Source organism: Mobula hypostoma, chromosome 10 (assembly GCF_963921235.1).
Source record: "Mobula hypostoma chromosome 10, sMobHyp1.1, whole genome shotgun sequence".
In the NCBI taxonomy this organism is placed as follows: domain Eukaryota; kingdom Metazoa; phylum Chordata; class Chondrichthyes; order Myliobatiformes; family Myliobatidae; genus Mobula; species Mobula hypostoma.
In genome coordinates, this window is record NC_086106.1 from 78,443,712 (window position 1) to 78,467,013 (window position 23,302).

The 23,302-nt window shown below is 41.2% G+C and overlaps 1 protein-coding gene across 5 annotated transcripts in view; it reads left to right on the plus strand.

The window, feature by feature from the left end:
• The window catches only part of LOC134352970 (amine oxidase [flavin-containing]-like), a 69,058-nt gene extending 46,460 nt beyond the window's left edge, over positions 1–22,598 (plus strand). For 4 of the 5 annotated variants that reach the window (XR_010019517.1, XR_010019518.1, XR_010019519.1 and 1 more), the window contains 7 exons: positions 901–958; positions 2,092–2,189; positions 4,369–4,480; positions 4,887–4,949; positions 14,999–15,141; positions 20,585–20,806; positions 22,267–22,598. Coding sequence is in view for 1 of the 5 variants with exons in the window: in XM_063060673.1 (XP_062916743.1) it covers positions 901–958; positions 2,092–2,189; positions 4,369–4,480; positions 4,887–4,949; positions 14,999–15,141; positions 20,585–20,588 (478 nt within the window). In the remaining 4 variants the exon portion in view is untranslated. Of the gene's footprint in view, positions 1–900; positions 959–2,091; positions 2,190–4,368; positions 4,481–4,886; positions 4,950–14,998; positions 15,142–20,584; positions 20,864–22,266 lie in introns of those variants that run through there. The other variant, XM_063060673.1, reaches the window with a different exon arrangement.
• Positions 22,599–23,302: the final 704 nt, after the last annotated feature.

The following is a 23,302-nucleotide window of genomic DNA, read 5'->3' on the forward strand; positions in this document are numbered from 1 at the left end:
TAAAACCCTCCAAACCATTGAGCATATCTACATGAAACGTTGGAGTAGAAAAGCAGCATCCATCATCAAAGATCCTCACCACCCAGATCATGCACTTTTCTCACTGCTGCCATCAGGTAGAAGGTACAGGAGCCACAGGATTCGCACCACCAGGTTCAAGAGCACTTAATATCCCTCAACCATCAGGCTCTTGAACAAAAGAGTGTAACTACACTCATTTAAGGTCTCTTTTATCTTGTTATTTCATAGTTATTGCTATTTATTATCTACATTTGCACAGTTTGTTTGTAGTTTATAATTCCTGATGTTTACAGTTTACAAATCCTGTTTAGTTACCGTTCTATAGATTTGATAAGTACACCCACAGGAAAAGAATCTCAGGGTTGTATGCGGTGACATGTATGTACTCTGATAATAAATTTTACTTTGAAGTTTTGAAGTTTGAACTTTGAACCATGTCTCTGTGTGATAGAAGTAGAAAATCCCCAAGATATTCAGCAAATCAGGTGGCATCTGTAGAGAGGAAAGCAGAGACAATATTTAAGGTCAATGACGTTTCATCAGAATTGGAAAACTGAGAAAATATGTGTGTTTTACATTGCAGAGAAGGGTGGTGGGAATTGGATACAGACCAGCACTATCCAGTTGATGTTAGGAGAAAGCTTGTTAATCAGAACTGACCTGTTGGAGGTGTGATTTAATTTCTAATTTTTCTGAAGAAACTTCTTTGATATCAAACATTAACACTGTTTCTCTCTCCACAGAAGCTGTCTGACCTGAGTATTCCCAACATTTTTTTTCCATTCTATTCCAGGTTTCCAGCATCTGCGGTATTTTGCTCCTCAGTTTCAAACTAACTACATTTCGGATGAGATTTTTAAAGAAGTCTTTTTTTTTCAGGAAGGAAAAAATTTGCCAGATTTATGCACGAGTCCTGGGGACAGATGAAGCCCTACGTGTAAGACCTTTGCCCTGAGATTCCATTGTAATACATTTTCATATATTAGTAATGAAGCCTTCATTGAGTGGGGAAGGGTAACATGGAGCAAGCTGCACTCATCCCTCCTCAAATATTAATCTGCCTGTCAGGTTGGTGATTCGTGGGTTAGTGCCAATAAAGGGGTGAGGGGAGTGGATTGGGGCAGGGGGCAACCCTCTATTGGCACTAGATTTCAGGGGTACTGTAACTTGGACTTGAACTTATGTTGCCTCTTGCTCCATGATGAACATTTTTAATTGTTTTTTTACTTGCTAAGTGGGAGCAAATTTTCTAGCAGAAACATTAGAGCTAAGTGAAATTGAGCCCTGCTTTGTTCAGGTCAATGTAGTCTGATTGAGTGGCCCTGAAATAGACATTGGGTTTCTCACTGGCACAACTGGAAGGGTGTTAGGAATCCGTCAGGTTGTGAGTAGAAGGTGCACTTGTAAGGAGAAGGATTTGTTGAATTTTCTGCAGTTGAGTCTCTGTTTTACTGACTGTATTGTGTCATGCAGTCAATCTTCCCGAATGAGTTCAGACAGTTGGTAATGACTCATAAACAGATGGTGCTATAATGGCTAAGCTTCACTCAGACATCAATCATTATCTATGGAAGACCCACGTCACTACTTGAAGAAGAACATGCTTCCCTCACTTGGCATTGCAGTTCAGTTCAGTAGTCTGTGTAGGTTATCTGAGCAGAATTGCTGAAACACATCTTCCTCTTACAAAGTGCACTGAAAGTCCACTGCCCACAAAATGTCAATGTGGAATCCCTTATCATCAAATTTACTTCATGCCCAATGCACTCTGAAAATTAAATAAGATGCTATCAGCATACCAGAAGTCAGGTTGGTGCCTCACATTACATACAACTTAGGGGAAATCCAGAAACACTTACTGACAGAAAGACTTGGACAGTTTCATCGGTTGGCTCTCTCTTTGCAGAATGATCACTTCAGATCGATTGGTCCTTGGCTTTCAGTAGAGTATTTTTCAAAGGAGGTTGTATTCTACAGACTCAGAAAAAAATTGAATACTAATATACAGCTACTGATAGATCACTTGTTGTTATTACATGCAATTTCTAGATGATTCTTTATTTTTATCAGGCTGTTCATTACGAAGAAAAGGATTGGTGTGCAGAACAGTATTCGGGTGGCTGCTACACTGCATACTTCCCTCCTGGAACATTTGTTCAATTTGGCAGGTATGCATATTAGAATATTTGCTCCTAACAGCCGCACAATAGAACAGACTGTTCCTCATGTCAGTATAATGGAGTCAACAGCATGCTTACAATCATAATGGACTTGTACAGATGAATACTCATCACTTGTAGTTCTTCCTGGTAGTTGTTGAAAGTGAACTGAAGCATTCACAAAATTGGTATTATGTCTGCCCCATAGTTAAGTATTGTATTTCATATCCATGCCTTCCCTATTTCTCACTCTGTTATACCAAATCCAGCCTTGTCATGTAGTTTTGAACTTCCTTTTCTCTGCTGTTGTTCTCAGATAGATTCATTACAATACATACTCGCACGGCCTTCCTGTTTCTAGTTTCTCTGAACTTAAGATAATCTAACACTGCTGCATGTGTCCTAAGTCACACTAACGCTTGCTTTTATAAACACAAGGGATTCTTCAGAGGCTGGAAATCCAGAGCAACACACACAAAGTGCTGGAGGAACTCAGCAGGTCAGGCAGCATCTATGGAAATGAATAAGCAGTTGACATTTTGGGTCAAGACCCTTCATCAGCACTGGAAAGGAAGGGGGAAGGGATGGAGGACTAGTTATAAGGTGATGGGTGAAGCCAGGTGGATGGAGAAAAAGGAATCTGATAGGAGAGGAGAGTGGAGAGGGAAGAAGGAAGAGCACCAGCAGCAGGTGGTAGGCAGGTGAGCAGAGGAAGTAAGAGGTCGAAGTGGCCAATAGAAGAGGGAAGAAGGGAGGAAAAACTTACCGGAAGGAGATATTGATGTTCATGCCACCAGTTTGTAACTAGATGAAATATAAGATGATGCTCCTGCATCCTGAGAGTGGCCACATCATGCCGAATGAGAAGGCCATGGACCAAAATGTCAGTATGGGAACGGGGATAAGAATTAAAATTTTAAAGTTGTTGTGCCAGGAGGGAGATTAGTGGGGAGGGACGAATGGACACGGGAATCATGGAGAGAGTAATCCTTGTGGAAAATGGAACCTGCTGAGTGGGGGAAGGTAAAGATGATTTTGTTGCTAGGATCCCATTGAAGATGATAGAAGTTATGGAGAGTTATGTGTTGGATGCAGAGACTCATGGGATGGTAATTGAGCACAAGAGGAACTCCATCCTTGTTAAGGTGAGCACAGATGTGTGGGAAATGGAGGAGATGCAGCCAAAGGCTGCATCAATGGCAGAGGAAGGGAAACTGTCCTTTGAAGAAGAAGGACATCTCTGATGTCCTGGAAAGGAATGCCTCATCCTGGGAACAGATTCAATAGAGATGGAAGAACTGAGAATATGGAATGGCATTTTTACAGGAGACAGGGTGGAAAGAGATATAGTCAAGATAGTTGTGGGAATTGGTAAGGTTGTAAAAGATGTCAGTAGACAGTTTGTCTCCAGGGATGGAAACTGAGCGATCAAGAAAGGGGAGAGGTGTTAGAAATGGACCAAGTGAACTTAAGGGCAGGGTGGAAGTTGGAGGCAAAGTTGATGAAATTGACAAGCTTAATATAGGTGCCTGATGAAAAACCAGTGCAGTTGTCAATGTAGCACAGGGGGAGTTGTGAAGCATTACCATGGACTGTTCTATATAGCCAACAAAAAGGCAGGTACGCTGGGGCTTGTCTTTGTTTGCTTTGTGAAATCTTCCTGTGATGGAGCTCAGAGACTGGAGTCTGTGAATGACATGGTCAGTCCATTGTAACTGAGTGTAACTAGAGCTGCAATGTTGGGGTCATACTGACAGAGAACACTAATATGGTTTCACTTAAACTTAAAATGAAATTGAGGATTTTATGGAAACAAGTTACCGGTATCTGTTCAGGACCTTGAGGTACCAGTTCCATGTAATTCAGGTCTCAGAAACAAATAAGAGGTCAGGGAAGTGGAGTTGGAGAAGGTCCATTTCTGGTAATTATTGCCTCACAGAAGACATTCCTCCATCTCTAAGAGATGTTGGTATCATCAGAGGGAGATGCACAGATCAGTACCTTCCATCGAGGACCTAGGGCTCCATAGTGATCTGTTAGGTTGACATCTTGGTCAGCACTGGTTGCATAGAATTCCAGTATTTGAGGTTGTTTTCAGATTCTGTCTTAATCAGGAGGTGAATACTAAGCGTTAGATAAAGTGATTTGCTGTGAGGGTTTAACTCACAACCTTGCTTTCAATGTGCAGAGTTCTACGAGAACCTTTTGGGAGACTCTACTTTGCTGGCACTGAAACAGCTACCAAGTGGAGTGGTTACATGGATGGAGCAGTACAGGCTGGGGAACGTGCTGCCAGAGAGGTAAACCAGAATAAATCAGGAGCGAGACTTTAATTTACTGCCTTCCCCTTCCTTCCCACCGTACATTGGTTCCCTTCATTCAAACCTCTGTACATTTCCCTGTTGTGGTTCATACCGACTGGAGTTTCTGGAATAGCCAGCCCACACTAACTTCCTGAACAGAGAGAAAGAAGGGTGTCTGATGATGATGAAGTGCAGTACTAGATGTTCAAACAGTAGGGGATAGACTTACCTAATGCTGACACAGGAGAGAAGTGGTATCTCTGTGTGCCAATACATAAAGACTGAGGGAGAGGGATTGTACTTTCACCAATGTGACACAATGTGTATGAAGTCTGAGCTCACGTTTGGTTTTAGTTGAACTACTGCTCAGTAATGTTCTCATTAAGCCTGTGTTCCATTGTAGGTGATGTGTGCAATGGGAATCATTCCAGAGGCTGCAATCTGCGCTCCCAAGCCTGAAGTGCAAGTAAGTGCTGAAAAGGGTGAGCAAAAACTGCCCATTTTCAAGTCAGTCTGACGACTGATTAATAAAGCAGAGTTGGCATTTATTGGGTGATTTCTGTGAGAGCACAAGCAGGAGTGGAGAGCAGGAGCCCCATTACTCTGTGGTTGGACATAACAACACTTTTCCCAAATGCAAATGCACACAGTGATCAAGAGTGTTGCAAAAAGTGAAAACAAGAAGTGTTGGTTCTACTCCACAGGTCAGGCAGTATCTGTGCAGAAATAACTAGAATTAATGATTCAGGTTCCAAGTTCAAAGTAAATTTATTATCCAGGTACATATATGTCACCACATACAACCCTGTGATTCATTTTCTTGCGGCCAATCATGGCAAATACAAGAAACACAATAGAAGCAATGAAAAACTGGGCACAATAGGACAAGCAACCAATATGCAAATATAAAAAGAAAAAATACAAACAAAATAATAATATTAAATAAATAAGGAATAAATGGCAAGAACATGAGATGAATTGTCCTTAAGAGTGAGTCCATTGATTGTGGGAACAGCTCAGGGATGGGGCGAGTGAAATTGAATGAAGTATCTGCTCTGGTTCAAGATCCTATGGTTGAGGGGTAATAATTGTTCCTTAATCTGGTGCTGTGGGTCCTGAGGCACCTGTACCTTCTTAATGGCAGCAGCGAGAAGAGAACATGGCCTGGATAGTGAGGGGCCTTGATGATGGATGTTGCTTTCCTATGACAGCACTCCATATAGATGTTCTCAGTGGTGCGGAAGGTTCTATGTGTGATGAACTGGGCCACATCCAATACTTTTTATAGGCTTTTCCATAGAAGGGCATTGATGTTTCCATGCCAGGCTGTGATACAACTAGTCAATATACTGTATTCTCCACCATTTATCTATAGAATTTTGTCAAAGTTTTAGATGACATGATGAATCTCTGCAAACTTCTAAGAAAGTAGAGGTGCTGTCGTGCTTTCTACGTAATAGCACTTATGAGCTGGACCCAAGACAGATTCTCTGAAATGATAGCACAGAGGAATTTAAAGTTGCTGACCCTCTCCACCCCAATGAGGACTGTTTCATGTCCCTCCAGTTTTCTCTTCCTAAAGTCAATAATCGTCTCCTTAGTCTTTATGACATTGAGTGAGAGGTTGTTGCTGTGGCACCACTCAGTCAGATTTTCAATCTCCCTCCTACATGCTGATGTGTCACCACTTCTAATTTGTCCAATGACAATGGTGTGATCAGCAAACTTAGATATATGGCATTGGAGCTGTGCTTGGCCTCACAGTCATACGTGCATAGCAAGTAGAACAGGGAGCTAAGCACACGGCCTTGTGGTGCACCTAAGCTGATGGAGATTGTGGAAGAGATATTGTTGCCAATCCAAACTGACAGGGGTCTGCAAGTGAGGAAATTAAGGATCCAGTTGCACGAGGAGGTGTTGAGGCCAAGGTCCTGAAGGTTATTGATGGTTTTGCGGGGAGGATAGTATTGAATGCAAAGCTGTAGTCAATGAAGAGCATCCTGATGTATGCATCTACACTGTCCAGGTGTTCCAGAGTTAAGCATAAAGCTGATGAAATGACATCTGCTATTGATCTGTTGGGAGGGTAGGCAAATTGGAGCGGATCCAAGTCACTTCTCAGGCAGGAGTTGATATGTTTCATCACCACCCTGTCAAAGTACTTCATCACAGTGGATGTAACTGCTACGGGATGAAAGTCATTGAGGCAGCCTACCATGGCACGGATATAATTGAAGCCTGAATGAAATAGGTGAGTACCTCAGACTGCTGAAGCGAGAGATTAAAGATATCGGTGAACACTCCAGCTAGCTGATCATCACAGGTCTTTAGTACTTGACCAGGTACACCGTCTGGGCTGGATGCTTTCCGTAGGTCCTTCCCCCTGAAAGTTGCTCTCATGTCGGCCTCAGCGACTGAAATCAGAGGGTCATAGGAGGCTGTGGGAGTTTGTGAAGATGCTTCCATGTTTTGTCGATCAAAGTGAGCATAAAAGACATTGAACTCATCAGGGAGCAAAGCCTTGTTGTCACCTGTCACTTGGTTTTACTTTGTAGGAGGTGATAGCATTCAAGCCCTGCCACAGCTGTCAAGCATCCTTCAGTGATTCACATTTGGTCTGGAATTGCCACTTCACATGTGAGATGGTTTTCCAAAGATTGTACCTGGACTTCTTGCATTTAACTTGGTCTCCAGACCTGAATGCCACTGATCTGGCAGATTGTTCTTCAGGGCTTCTGGTTAGAAAAGACTCTGAATTATTTTGAGGGGATACACTCATCTGCAACTGTTTTTATAAAGTTCATGACAATCATGGTGTATTCATTCCGATCCTCTAATGGGTCCTTGAACATGGCCCAGACTACCGACTCAAAGAAATTCCAATAGCCACTCCTCAGCCTCCCATGACCACCAACCAAGGTAGTCCTTATCTCTGGAGCCTTGCTCTTTAGCCTCTGCCTGTATGCAGGTAGGAGCAGGACACCCAGATATCCTGAAATGCAGTCTTGGCATAGAACGGTAGGCATTCCTAATCGTATTGAAATGGTGCTCGAGTGTTTTGGGATTCCTGGTGCTGCAGGTGATATTGATGATAATTGGGCAGAGACTTCTTCAAACAAGCCTGATCGAAGTCACTGACCATGAATTGAAAGACATTAGGTTAGGCTGTTTCTTGTTTGTTAAAAATGGCATACAAAGCATCGAGTGCTTGTTTAACATCTGCCTTTGACAGTATGTATACCTTGGTCAGGATCATGGAGAAGAACTTAGTAAATAGAATGGAAGGCACTCAATCATCAGATGGTCCAGGTCGAGGGAACGAGAGTATAACAAAATTGCTGCATCTGATAAACCACGAAGAGTTTATCATGAAACACAAATTCCCACCTTTTTTACTTCTCCAAATCAGCAGTCCATCCGGTCCATCCTGTGTATCAAGAAGCCCTTGGGTCTTACCAATTTATCCGACATGTCTGGGGTGAACCATGTCTCCATGAAACACAGAACACAGCAATTCCTTTTATCCTGCCAATGCGGCAATCTCACCCGGAACACATTGCCATAGTTTACCAGTGCCATCTTGGCACCTGGTTGATAGATTTTCATGAGAAACCTTCACCTGATGAAAAGCCATCAGCCTGAAACATCAATGCTGGTCTACCTCTCCACAGATGCTGACTGACCTGCTGAGTATTTCCATCATTTTCTGTTTTTATTTCCTTCTTTAAAATGCTCCTTACAATGCTCCTCTTTGGTTTTTTTTTGTTATCACTCAAAGATCACAGTGGAATTCAGTTGACTGCCCAGTGAAGCATTTTGGAACTTTAGTAAATCTAGTTGTAGTTTCTGCTACTGTTCCTCCCACTTCAAAAGGGGTTGATATTATAACTGTGAACTTCAATCCTAACACGGCCTCTATATTTTATTTATAAGTATATCTTAGACTTATGAAGCTGTCTTCTGATGGGGATGTGTGTTCAGAAATTATGGCAATAGTGTTATGGTTCAATCCCTAAATCCTCTCACTCCCACTCTAGGAGAGCGGTCTCATTGAACCTGATGCTTCAATGGCAATGCAAATGAATAAATTGAAGTGGTGAACATGGGGTGATCTAAAAGCAAATATTCTGCGTTGGAGCTTTTTAATGGGCCAGAGTCATCAAGCACAGAGGATGAGGTGTTTGCTGACTTGAGGCAAACTAGGGTGGGTAAATCCCCAGGGCCTACACGGTGTTCGCTCAGACCCTGTGGGAGGCAAGTGCAGAAATTGCAGGGGCCTCAGCAAAGATACTTAGCTATAGATGGGGTTTCAGAGGATTAGAGAAAGGCTAATGTTATTCTGCTGTTTAAGAAATGCTCTAAAAGTAAACCAGGAAATTATATGTCTGGCTCACCGGCTTCAGTATGTAGTGGGTGAGTTATTGGAAGGCATTCTATAGGACCAAATATATAGGTATTTGGATAGACAGGGACAGATTAGGGTTCATCACCATGTCTTTGTGCATGGTAGTTCATGTCTAACCAACCTTAGAGTTTTTCGTACACATCTGCTCTCACCACATCCTCCCACCACCCCACCAGGGATAGATTCCTCTTGTTCCCACCTATCACCCCACCAGCCTTCACATCCAGCACATAATTCTCCATAACTTACACCATCTCCGATGGGATCCCACCAACAAGAATCTCTTTCCCTTCTCCCCACTTTCTGCTTCTGCTGCATCATTTCCTACGTGACTCCCATGTCCATTCATCCCTCTTCACCAATCTCCCTCCTGGTACTTTTCATTGCAAGCAGAACATGTGCTACACCTGCCCTACACCTCCTCCTTCACTACCATTCAGGCCCCAAACAGTCCTTCCAGGTAAGGTGACACTTCACCTGTGAATCTGTTGGAATCATCTACTGTATCTGGTGCTCCAGTGTGCCGCCTTGTATACCGGTGAGACCCAACGTAGATTGGGAGACCGCTTCACCGAGCACCTGCATTCCATCCGCCAGAAAAGCGGGATCTCCCAGCGGCCACCCATTTTAATTCCACTTCCCATTCCTATTTCAACATGTCAGTCCACGGCCTCCTCTACTGTCGCAATCAGGCCACTGTCAGGTTGGAGGAGCAACACTTTATGTTCTGTCTGGGTAGCCTCCTACCCGACGGCATGAGCATCGATTTCTTGAACTTATGGTAATGCTCCCCACCCCCCTTCACCATTCTCCATTCCCATTTCCTTCTCTCACTTTATCTCCTTACCTGCCCACCACCTCCCTCTGCTGCTCCTCCCCCTTTCTTCCATGGCCTTCTCTCCTCTTCTATCAGATCCCCCTGTCTCCAACCAATCAACTTCCCAGCTCTTTACTTCACCCCTCCCCATCCTGGTTTCACCTATCACCTTGCATTTCTCCCTCCCCTCCCCCCACCTTACTCTGACTCCTCATCGTTCTTTTCTCAGTCCTGATGGAGGGCCTCAGCCCGAAACATCGACTATACTCTTTCTCTTAGATGCTGCTTGGCCTGTTGAGATCAATGTGAATACACATTGTGTGTGTGTACTACTTTCTTTTTCCAATATTTTTATTATTATTTTTACATATAAGAATACAGACTACAAGAAAAAAATATCAATACATTATACTAAATCGCATATAAAAACTCCTTACCCTATATTCACACAGATTAATTAATTCATAACATTGAAATATAGTAATTTTATTATATAAAAAATCTAACCCATTACCAAGACCGAAGCTGATTAGTAAAGGAAAAAAATTATTAGCCATCATCTGTGCTTCAACAGCAAATCCAAGGTTTTGAAAATAATACAAAAAAGGCCCCCACAATATTTGAAAGTCTTGGTTAGATTCAGAGATTGAACATCGAATTTTCTCTAAATTTAAACATGACATCACATCACATAACCATTGAGCGTGAGTAGGAGGGGCCGCATCTTTCCATTTAAGCAAGAGCGTCCTTCTGGCCATAAGAGACATAAAAGCCAAAGTGTGTAAGTCAGATGACTCCAAAATAATATCCTTTCCTCCAACAATACCAAATAAAGCGGTCAAAGGATCAGGCTTAAAGTTTACTTTAAAAAGTACCGAGGAAGTTTGAAATACTTCTTTCCAATATTTTCCAAGACTCGGACATGTCCAAGACATATGAATGAGTGAAGCTTCTCCATTATTATATCTATCACAATACAGAGATATATCTAAATAAAAATGAGACAACTTGTCCTTGGTCACATGGGCCCTATGGACCACTTTAAATTGAAGTAGAGAGTGACGGGCACATAACGATGAAGTGTCAACCAATTTAAAAACTTGATTCCAAGTTTCCTCAGAAATTGAAGTCTGTAAATCTTGTTCACAAAGATTTTTAACTTTATCTAATTCCCAACAGCATATTATAAATATTAGATATAGATCCATTATAAAAAGGTTTCAAATTTAAAAATTACATCTAATAGATTCTTATCAGGACTTTTAGGAAACGTACTTGGAGACCATAAAAAATCTCTTATTTGTAGGTATCAGAAAAAATGAGTTTTGGGTAAACTGTCTTTAGTTGACAGTTGCTCAAATGAAAAGAGACTTCCCTCTGCAAACAAGTCCTGAAAGCATTTAATACCTAATCTATCCCATTCTTTAAAAGCCACATCAATCATAGAGGGTTTAAAAAAAAAATTAGAAAAAATGGGACTCAAAAGAGAAAATATCAATAAGTTAAAGTATTTTTGGAATTGTATCCAAATTCTCATATTGTGTTTAACTACCAGATTATCAGTTAATTTACTCAGAGACAAAAGTGAGGATCCAAGAAGAGAAGTGATAGAACATTTATTGACGGAGTTAGCTTCTTAAAAAAAACTCAGACCGGGCAATCCTCACAATTAATGTAATATAACCAAAATGTAAGATTTCTTATATTAACTGCCCAACAATAAAATCTAAAGTTTGGCAAGGCTAATCCTCCATTCTTTTTATCTTTCTGAAGATGAATTTTATTTGATCTAGAATGCTTATTCTTCCATATACAAGAAGATATAATAGAGTCAAGAGAATCAAAGAAAGATTTAGAAATAAAAACAGGCAATAATATGTGTACTATTTCATTTTTTTTGAGGAGGTTATCAGGAAAGCTGATGAAAGCAATGCAGTGGATGTTGTTTCTATGGATTTAGTAAGGCCTTTGACAAGGTCCCACATAGAAGGCAGGTCAAGAAATTTTGTTGCTAGGCATTCAGAATGAGGTAGTAAATTTGATTAGACATTGGCTTCACAGGAGAAACCAGACAGTGGTAGTAGATGGTTGTATGGTTGTTTCTCTGACTGGAGGCCTGTGGCTAGTGGAGTGCCACAGGGTTCACCTATATAAATGAGGATGATAATGTGGTTAACTGGATCAGCAAATTGCAGATGACACTAAGACTGGGGGCTGTAGTGAACAGTGAAGAAGACTATCAAAGCTTGCAGCAAGATCTGGACCAGCTAGATAAATGGCTGGTGGAATTTAATGCAGATAAGTGTTAGGTGTTGCACCTTGGGAGGACAAACCAGGATAGGTCTTACATGGTGAGAGGTCGGGCACTGAGGAGTGTGGTAGAGCAGATGGATATCAGAATACAGGTCCATAATTCCTTTGAAAATGGTGTCACAGGTAGATTGGGTTATAAAGAAAGCTTTTGGCACATTGGCCTTCATAAATCAAAGTAGTGAGTACAGGAGTTGAGATGTTATGTTGACATTGTATAAGGTACTGACAAGTCCTAATTTTGAGTATTGTCTCCTCCCTACAGGAAAGATGTAAATAAGATTGAAAGAGTACATAGCAAATTTACAAGAATGTTGCCAGGGCTTGAGGAACTGAGTTATAAAGAACGGTTAGATGTACTCCAAGGCAGAGTACAAAGTAAATGGCAGGATACTTGGTAGTGTGGAGGAGTAGAGGGATCAGTGGGTACATGTCCACAGATTCCTGAAAGTTGCCTCACATGTAGATAGGGTAGTTAAGAAAGCTTATGGGATGTTAGCTTTCATAAGTCGAAGGACAGAGTTTGAATCGCGAGGTAATGATGCAAAAAAACTCTCTATAAAACTCTGGTTAGGTCACACTTGGAGTACTGTGTCCAGTTTTGGTCGCCTCACTGTAGGAAGGATGTGGAAGCATTGGAAAGGGTACAGAGGAGATTTACCAGGATGCTGCTTGGTTTAGAGAGTATGGATTATGATCAGAGATTAAGGGAGCTAGGGCTTCTCTCTTTGGAGAGAAGGAGGATGAGAGGAGACATGATAGAGGTATACAAGATATTAAGAGGAACAGATAGAGTGGATAGCCAGCTCCTCTTCCCCAGGGCACCACTGCTCAATACAAGGAGACATGGCTTTAAGATAAGGGGTGGGAAGTTCAAGGGGGATATTAGAGGAGGTTTTTTTTAATTCAGAGAGTGGTTGATGCATGGAATGCACTGCCTGAGTCAGTGGTGGAGGCAGATACACTAGTGAAATTTAAGAGACTACTAGACAGGTATTTGGAGGAATTTAAGGTGGGGGGTTATATGGGAGGCAGGATTTGAGGGTCGGCACAACAATGTAGGCTGAAGGGCCTGTACTGTGCTGTACTATTCTATGTTCTAGATTAGGACTTTATTCCTAGAACGTAGAAGGTTGAAGGGAGATTTGATAGAGGTGTACAAAATTATGGGGGTTATAGATAGGGTAAATGCAAGCCGGCTTTTTCCATTGAGGTTGGGTGAGACTAGAACTAGAAGTCATGTGTTAAGGGTGAAAGATGAAATTTTTAAGGAGTCTATGAGGGGAATCATCTTCAGTCAGAGGTTGGTGAGAGTGTGGAATGAGCATCCAGTGGAAATGGTAGATGCAGTTTCAATTTCAACATTTTGGAGAAATTTGGATGGGTACATAGATGGGCAGGCTATGGTCCCAGTGCAGATTGATGAAATTAGACAGATTAATAATTTGGCATGGACCAGATGAGCTGAAGGGCCTGTTTTTGTGCTGTAGTGATCTACAGCTCTCTGAGTCCATGCTGATCATCAGGCAATCATCCCATTTTATACTCCTTATATTCCTGTCAGCTTGCCCAGATTCTATCACTATTGCGACACTCACTTCAGAGTAGGGGAAATTTGCAATGGCAGGTTAATATCCCAACCCACATCAATCTGTCAACTGGGAGAAAACCAAAGCAGCTGGAGGAACCAACTGCTGTCACGGGGAAATCTTGCTAACTTAACACAATCACAGCACCAGAAGATTGAACCTCTATCTATCATTACGATCAAGCACACACCAAATTAGCTTAAGGAAGGGTATTCAGTTCTCTCTCGCTGGGTTGCGCATTCAAGCCTTTATTGTCCAGCATTCCACTCCCACTGACATTCATTGCAAAACTGGGAAATTAGGAATTAATTAAGACCTGCTATATTCTTGTAAATTCAAAGGCCACGTGAGATTAGAGCAGGTCAGAGGTTGGTTATGCTGCATTGAGTGGCTCACCCAACACCAAAAAAACCTTTCCAACTTTTACAAAATTTAGGAGCGTAATTGAATACCCTCCAATTGAGTGAAGTACATCCTCAGTAATTTGAATAGTATTGAAGTCAGAGGCATGCTTGATGTGCCTTCATCCTAAACATTCACCTCCTCTATCACGAATGCAGTGTAACTGTATTGTGTATCATCTGTAAATCCACTGTGTTTATTCATCTGAACTACTTAACAGCATCTCCCAAACCATTGACTTCAACCACTAAGAAGGACAATGATAACATCGCCACCTGCAGGTTCACCTCCAAATTGCACACCATTCTGGTTTGGAAATATATTGCTGTTTCTTCATTGGTGCTGGCCTAAGCCCTAGACTCCCTTCCTAGCAGCACTGTAGGACTATTTTCACCAGAAAGATGTGTCTTTTCAAGACCGTGACTCAGCACCAGTTCTCAAGGGCGTTTATGGATGGGCAACAAATGCTGGCACTGCCAGCAACATCCAAATCCAAAAAATGAATTTTAAAACCGTCAAAGAGCAAGCAGACCTTTCTTTCGATCTTAGCAACGATGTTTTTCATAGCCAATACCCCAAGGAACAAATTATCTGTTCATATTTTATACAGTAGATCAGAATGATAAAAAGTCTTCAGATTTAAAGCAAACTTATAAAGGCCGCATACAGTGAATGGAAGAGAAGTTGAGCTTTATGGTTATAGATCTGGCACAAAGTACAGTGACCACACTTGAAAATTAATCCATTATGTAATGTTCTTTGAAAAGTCTTACATATGTGAAATGTACTTGAATAATTTTAAGACTTTGGCAATATATTTGAGTGTTTTATTATGTTATTAGTTTGCTTTGATATTTTATATAAAGAAATATACCAATGAGATGACAATAAGAGTTGGGACTTACTGTAATAAAAACAAATATTTACAAAAGAACAATCAGACCTGGTTGCTGATCAGGGAGGATAATAGTTTTTTCATTGTTTACATTCAGGAAGTTCCAAGTCGACCGTTCACCACAACTCTCTGGATGCGACACCTGCCCTCGGTGCCAGTATTCTTGCAGCTGCTTGGCTTTTCCACTTGCCTGACCGCAGTCATTGTGGTCATAGCCAGGAAAACGTGTTTGCATAGAGGGTGAGGAATCGCATTGTAATTGTCAAGTGAAGAGAAACCCGTTGTTACCAGGATTACCTAATATAACGTATCAATGATGCCAGGTTTGGAGCTCCTCAAGAGAAACTATGGGACCAGAAGTACATCATTAAACCTGACCCTGTTCTGCATTTCAAACATTTGACTGATCTGGAACCTGAGTCCTTTTTAATGCAGTTGGTGAAGTGAATGTCAAATTTAAAATTGGCAATTGACTTGGCATCTTTTTTTGTATTTCTAGCAGAGAGCTCCTATCTTCTACCAGTGTTTATTTTGTGAAAACTTTTCCCAACTTTGATCCTGAATGATTGGCTCTAATATTTTGCTAAGAGTTTAAACAAAAAGCTCTCTAACAGCTTTACCCCCTTCTTTCTCCTATGATATCTTGAAAGATTCAATCAAATCGCCACTTATTCTTCAAAACTCTCGGGTATAGGCCCCCAGTTTGAATAGGGTTTATTGCTGTCACAAGTCAATACAGCATTTCGTCTAACAACTTTCTCTCAGCTGGAGGTTTGAAAGCCCCGAGTACTGGAGGTATACTTTAACCAAAATCTTGTATAATTTAAGTATAACTTCTACCTTCTTGTAACCTGAATATAAAGACTAACTTTCCATTAGACATTTTGATCATATTCAGCACCTGCCTATTATCAGTGCACAAGAATCCCCAAGTTTTTTAATGTCACTTCAGGCCTTTCATTATTTACAAACTGCATGGTTCTGTTCATTTTGGGTCTAAAATTGATGGCCTTTCATATGATTACATTGAAATCGATTTGACACATCTTTGCCTATTTATCGATGAATAGGGGAGGTGCAAGGAGACCTGGGTGTCATTATACACCAGTCATTGAAAGTGGGCATGCAGGTACAGCAGGCGGTGAAAAAGGCGAATGGTATGCTGGCATTTATAGCGAGAGGATTCGAGTACAGGAGCAGGGAGGTACTACTGCAGTTGTACAAGGCCTTGGTGAGAGCACACCTGGAGTATTGTGTGCAGTTTAGGTCCCCTAATCTGAGCAAAGACATCCTTGCCATAGAGGGAGTACAAAGAAGGTTCACCAGATTGATTCCTGGGATGGCAGGACTTTCATACGAAGAAAGACTGGATGAACTGGGCTTGTACTCATTGGAATTTAGAAGATTGAGGGGGGATCTGATTGAAACGTATAAAATCCTAAAGGGATTGGACAGGCTAGATGCAGGAAGATTGTTCCCGATGTTGGGGAAGTCCAGAATGAGGGGTCACAGTTTGAGGATAAAGGGGAAGCCTTTTAGGACCGAGATGAGGAAAAACTTCTTCACACAGAGAGTGGTGAATCTGTGGAATTCTCTGCCACAGGAAACAGTTGAGGCCAGTTCATTGGCTATATTTAAGAGGGAGTTAGATATGGCCCTTGTGGCTAAAGGGATCAGGGGGTATGGAGGGAAGGCAGGTACAGGGTTCTGAGTTGGATGATCAGCCATGATCATACTGAATGGCGGTGCAGGCTCAAAGGACCTATTTTCTATGTTTCTATATCACCAATCCTTTGTCTAGCACTCCATCATATTTCCCCTTTGAATTTAATATTATCCCAAAGTTCTCTGGTAAGCCTTGGTTTGGCTGCTCATCCTCAAGTATTTTTACAGTAGTCAGAATGGATAACTTTTGCGATCAGAATCAGGTTTATTGTCACCGGCATGTGACGTGAAATTTGTTAGCTTAGCAGCAGCAGTTCAATGCAATACATAATCTAGCAGGGAGAGAAAAAAAATAAATAAATAAAATAAAACATAAACAAGTAAATCAATTATGTATATTGAATAAGTCATTTTAAAAATGTGCTAAAACAGAAATACTGTATATTTAAAAAAAAAAGTGAGGTAGTGTCCAAAGCTTCAAAGTCCATTTAGGAATCAGATGACAGAGGGGAAGAGGCTGTTCCTGAATCGCTGAGTGTGTGCCTGCAGGCTTCTGTACCTCTACGTGATGGTAACAGTGAGAAAAGGTCATGCCCTGGGTGCTGGAGATCTTTAATAATGGACGCTGCCTTCCTGAGACACCGCTTCCTAAAGATGTCCTGGGTACTTAGAGGCTAGTACCGAAGATGGAGCTGACTAGATTTACAACCCTCTGCAGCTTCTTTCGGTCCTGTGCAGTAGCCCCTCCTGACCGGACAGTGATGCAGCCTGTCAAAATTCTCTGCACAGTGCAACTATAGAAGTTGTATACTATAGATCTTATATACCATATAGATCCTATATCCGACTATAGATCCTGTATGCATTCCTTAAATGTTAGCTATTGCCATCGCTACCATTTCTTTCAATGAAGTTCCTCAACCAATCATAACGAACTCACTCCTTACACCTTCATAAATTCCTCTCTTCAAAGGCAAGAGCTAGATTTGGATTGAATTACTTTATTTTCCTTCTAAATGAAAATTTCTCTCATGTTATAGTCAATGTTTCCTAATGGACCCAAACTAAAAAGGTAATTAATTAGGCTTCTGACCTCTTTCTTTCCAGTCCTGATGAAAGGTTTCATCCCAAAATATTAACTTGTTAATTCCCTTCTGCAGATGTTGCCTGACCTGCCAAATTCCTCCAGTACCTTTTTGTGTGTTGCTTCAGATTTCCAGCATCTACAGACTCTTTCATGTCTTCATGTAATTAGTTATCTTTTCCTTACTGCACATCAAACAGTCCAGGATAGCTGTTTCGTAGTTGCGCTGCTCAACATATTAGTCTACATAAGCCAATCCTGCACCGACTTCTATCTTCATTAACTGCCCACTTCCTTTTCCTATGACCTTTCTTACATTGAACATTTTTGGGTATCTTGCTCCATCTTCAACCTCCTTTTAGCTATAATCTTATCATATCTGTTGAAACTTATTTGAGTCATTATTTTTTTACAGCTTGCTATGAATTTGTCATGTATATAGGAAGATATAGCATCTACAGATTTTATTTTTAACTATTATGAAGATTGCAACAATTTTATTTTGTAATATTGATCCACTTGTCTTATTTCTTTGTTTTGTGCCTGAACTCTATTTGCTAATGCACTTTTGTTCAGAGTTGAAAGATCATTTATTATCAAAGGATGTATGCTGTATATCAATCTTGGGCTTTGGCTCCTTAGAGGAAGCCACAAAGCAAAGAGATCCCAAAAGAACCTACAAACCCCATTTCCAGAAAAGTTGGGATATTTTCCAAAATGTAATAAAAACAAAAATCTGTGATATGTTAATTCACGTGAACTTTTATTTAACTGACAAAAGTACAAAGAAAAGATTTTCTATAGTTTTACTGACCAACTTAATTGTATATTGTAAACATACACAAATTTAGAATTTGATGGCTGCAACACACTCAACAAAAGTTGGGACAGAGTTAAAATAAGATTGAAAAGTGCACAGAATATTCAAGTAACACTGGTTTGGAAGACTCCACATTAAGCAGGCTAATTGGTAGAAGGTGAGGTATCATGACTGAGTATAAAAGTAGCGTCCATCAAAGGCTCAGTCTTTGCAAGCAAGAATAGGTCGTGGCTCACCCCTTTGTGCCAAAATTTGTGGGAGAATTGTTAGTCAGTTCAAAAGAAACATTTCTCAATGGAAGATTTCAGAGAATTTAGGTCTTTCAACATCTACAGTACATAATATTGTGAAAAGATTCAGAGAATTCAGAGACTTCTCAATGTGTAAAGGGCAAGGTCGGAAGCCACTGTTGAATGCGCGTGATCTTGGAGCCCTCAGGCGGCACTGCCTAAGAAACCGTCATGCTGTGACAATTATAGCCACCTGGGCTCGGGAGTACTTCGGAAAACCATTGTCACTCAACACAGTCCGTCGCTGCATCCAGCAATGCAACTTGAAACTCTATTACGCAAGGAGGAAGCCATACATCAACTCTATGCAGAAACGCCGGCGAGTTCTCTGGGCCCAAGCTCATCTCAGATGGACCGAAAGACTGTGGAACCGTGTGCCATGATCAGATGAGTCCACATTTCAGCTAGTTTTCGGAAAAAACGGGCGTCGAGTTCTCTGTGCCAAGGATGAAAACGACCATCCAAATTGTTATCAGCAAAAGGTGCAAAAGCCAGCATCTGTGATGGTATGGGGGTGCATCAGTGCCCATGGCATGGGTGAGTTGCATGTATGTGAAGGTACCATTGACTCTAAGGTGTACATTAGGATTTTAGAGAGACATATGTTGCCATCAAGGCAATGTCTCTTCCCGGGACGTCCATGCTTATTTCAGCAGGACAATGCCAGACCACATTCTGCACCGGCTACAACAGCGTGGCTTTGTAGACACAGAGTGCGTGTGCTTGACTGGCCTGCTGCCAGTCCAGATCTAGCTCCTATTGAAAATGTATGGCGCATCATGAAGAGGAGAATCAGACAACGGAGACCACGGACTGTTGAGCAGCTGAAGTCTTATATCAAGCAAGAATGGACAAAATTTCCAATTGCAAATCTACTACAATTAGTATCCTCAGTTCCAAAACAATTTAAAAAGTGTTATTAAAAGGAAAGGTGATGTAACACAATGGTAAACATGCCTCTGTCCCAACTTTTGTTGAGTGTGTTGCAGCCATCAAATTCTAAATTTGTGTATGTTTACAAAATACAATTAAGTTGGTCAGTAAAACTATTGAAAATCTTTTCTTTGTATTTTTGTCAGTTAAATAAAGGTCCACGTGAATTAACATATCACAGATTTTTGTTTTTATTGCATTTTGGAAAATATCCCAACTTTTCTCGAAATGGGGTTTGTATTTTTTAAAAAGACCGTCAAACTCCCAGAGCACGGAGTAAAAAAAATCATGCAAACAAATTTCCTTACTGATGTGATCTTGTTATTCTTACGCTAATAACTCACCTCCACTCCTTCCTCATTCCTCTTGCAGTCCCTCCCACTCATCCACTTTCCTTGTGATGACTTCCCCTCCCCATTTTTAGGAAGTAAATCGGGCTTTAATCTTAGTTATTCAGTTCAGTAGAATTTTGTTCTCAGGAGTGATCCAGGTACAGTCCTTTCCAACAGAACAGTTCTCTCTTTACCCCCCTCTGACCCCAGTGACCCATTCTCGCAGTTAGACATTCACCTAAAACTGTGACTGTGCACCAATTCATCATTACATTGGAAAGGCTGGGTCTCATTCTTCCCTGGAGCACATGGAAGGAGATCAGTTTGGACTCGGTGACACTAGCTGGAAGATGCATCTCTCTGTACTTCATACGAGCACTGCATCAGGTTCTTCATTGTCTATGCTCACACCTGAGGTGATGGGATTTAACAAAACTAGTAAGGAAAACTTTCTGGAAGAATTAAATACGTCTACTACTGAATGTTGATAAGTAAAATTCTTTGCTTCAGTTGTCTCCTTTTTCCTTCAGATTTTCTGATAACTTAATTCTCCAATCAGGTAACTGGACTGTGTCAACATGTCATCAATAGCATGACGGCTAACTATTGAGGGGAAACTTCCAATGGAGATGGTGACCTGTCCTGCAAATCCATCCATAGTGTGAATGCTGATGATGTCTGCCACCATTTTCAACACTACCTCTCCACACCAGGCCTCCTTTGATGTTGGGTGTTTTAAAATATATATACATTTTGGATCACTAGTGTCTTTCTGAAAGAGGTACACATTTTGTAGATCAAACGTATTGCATCGTTGTTAGATTTGAAATAAAATAGTTTTGCCTCACTGTCTTTGATGTAATTGATCATATTTCTTTCCTGTAGCTTTCAAAGGGGATTTGGTTAGTTTTCACTGTCCACCATGTTACCTCCATCCTGGGGACCAGAGATTACAGTTATTACTAGTCATACATCTCCTCTCCATGCCGTAAGAAATTTGAATTCACTCGACAATACAACAGGCATTTTGTAGCACTGGTTTGCAATCCTTGAAGTGAGAGAATTGCCACGAGGGTGTGAGGTTACCTGCCTCCAGTCACCATGGGTGGTAGTCTTGGAACTAGTGGAACATAGACTTGGAGTTCTCCTCTTCCTGACTTCCAACTTGTGGAGTTGACAGAGGCTTCCTGCAATGTAGAAAGAAAATGCTGGAAATAATCTGCAGGTCAGGCAGCATCTATGGAAAGAAAAGTGGAATTATATTTTAAGGTCTTTGAAAGGGTACATGAGCTGAAGCATTTAACCCTGTTTCTCCTCTCATCTGATCTGAGTGTTTCTTGAATTTTTTAAATTCAGATCTCCAGCATCTTTAGTTTCTTGATTTTAATTTATAACAGAGTCTTCCTGGCTGAAGTTCTGAATTCTTCTACTAGACAGCCCCCTCCCTGACCTCAGTACGGAGAGCAACTGAATGATGATAATTCTGTCTAACTGCAATCAACATCTTGTTAAACTTACAATGCAGTTGTATCAGGGACAAAAAGAAGAGTTGATCTGTTCCCGTTTGTTTTGTTTGTGTCTCAGAACATTGCTGAAAAACACTTTTTAATGGAAGAACTCTACTCTACTGTGCTGGTAGTTCAGTTGCTTGTATCCAACTTGTAGTCATAATTCATAGAAACAGGCCCTTTGGCCCATCTCGTCCATGCCAAACTATGTAAACTGTCTACACCCATCAACCTGCATCTGCACCAACCCTCCATACCCTTATCACCCATGTACCTATCCAAACTTCTCTTAAACATTGAAGTTGAGCTTGCATGCACCACTTGTGCTGGCAGCTCATTCCACAATCTCACAGCCCTCTGAGTGAAGACGTTTTCCCTCATGTATCCACCTTTCACCCTTAACCCATGACCTCTAGTTATGGAAAAAGCCTGATGCATTTACCCCATCTAAATGCCTCATAATTTTGTACAATTCTGTCAAATCTTCCCTCAATCTTGTACATTCCATGGAATAAAGTCCTAACCTATTAAATATTTCCTTATAGCTCAGGTCCTCCAGTCCCAGTTACATTATTGAAACTTTTTTCTGTATTCTTTCAATATTATTTACATATTTTCAGTAGGTAAATGACCAAAACTGCACACAATACTCCAAATTAGAAGGAGGGAGGAGAAGATGGTGGCGTGATGCAGCGTGCGCTGCCATTCTGAATGATATCGTATGTGTAACTAGGAGCCGTGCACAATCCGGATTTGATGGAGACAGCCGTGAGAAGCGCAGAGGAACATCTGGAGTAACTTCTGAAATGCCAGCTTTGCTGCCACTGCTACTGTGTGATCGAGAATCTCTGGAGACGAAGGCCCCAAATCCTCTGCTTTGTGTATCGCCTGTTGCCAGGGCTGGGGTCGAAGTGCTTGGCAGAGATGGTGCTCGGTGCTCAGTGCTCGGTGTCGAACAGGTGGTTGGAGGCTCAGTTTTTTGGACGGACTCGGAGTCAGATTGTGGTCAGATGCTTCCAGGATGCTGCACCGACAAGTTGGCGGCACTGGAGGTTGACCGGGTGCGTGAGATGATGGGACTTTCGAGAGACTTTGAGACTTTTACTGTGCCATGGTCTGTTCTTATCAATTTACTGTATTGCTTTGCACTGTTGTAGGTATATGTTATAATTATGTGGTTTTTGTTAGCTTTTAAGTCAGTTTGTCATGTGTTTCTGTGATATCATTCTGGAAAAACATTTTATCATTTCTTAATGCATGCATTACTAAATGACAATAAAAGGGGACTGCGTGTCCTCATAATCATACATTAAGCCTCACCAACATCTTATACAATTTCAACATAATATCCCATCTCCTATACTTAATACTTTATGAAGGCCAATGTGCCATATGCTGTCTACCTGCACTGCCACCTTCAATGCAGTAAGGACCTGTATTCTCAGATCCCTTCGTTCTATCGCACTCCTCAGTGCCCTACTATATACTGTGTAAGACCTATCCTGGTTGGTCCTTCCACAGTGCAACACCTCCCACTTGTTTGCATTAAATTCCACCTGCCATTTTCAGTCCATTTATGCAGCTGAACAGATCCCACTGCCATCTCTGATAGTCTTCCTTGCTGTCCACTACACCCCCAAACTTGGTGTCATCCGCAAATTTGCTGATCCAATTAACATCCAGATCATTAATATAGATTAATACATTATCATCCAGATCATTAATATAGATGGCAAACAACAACTGACCCGGCACTGCTTCCTGCAACA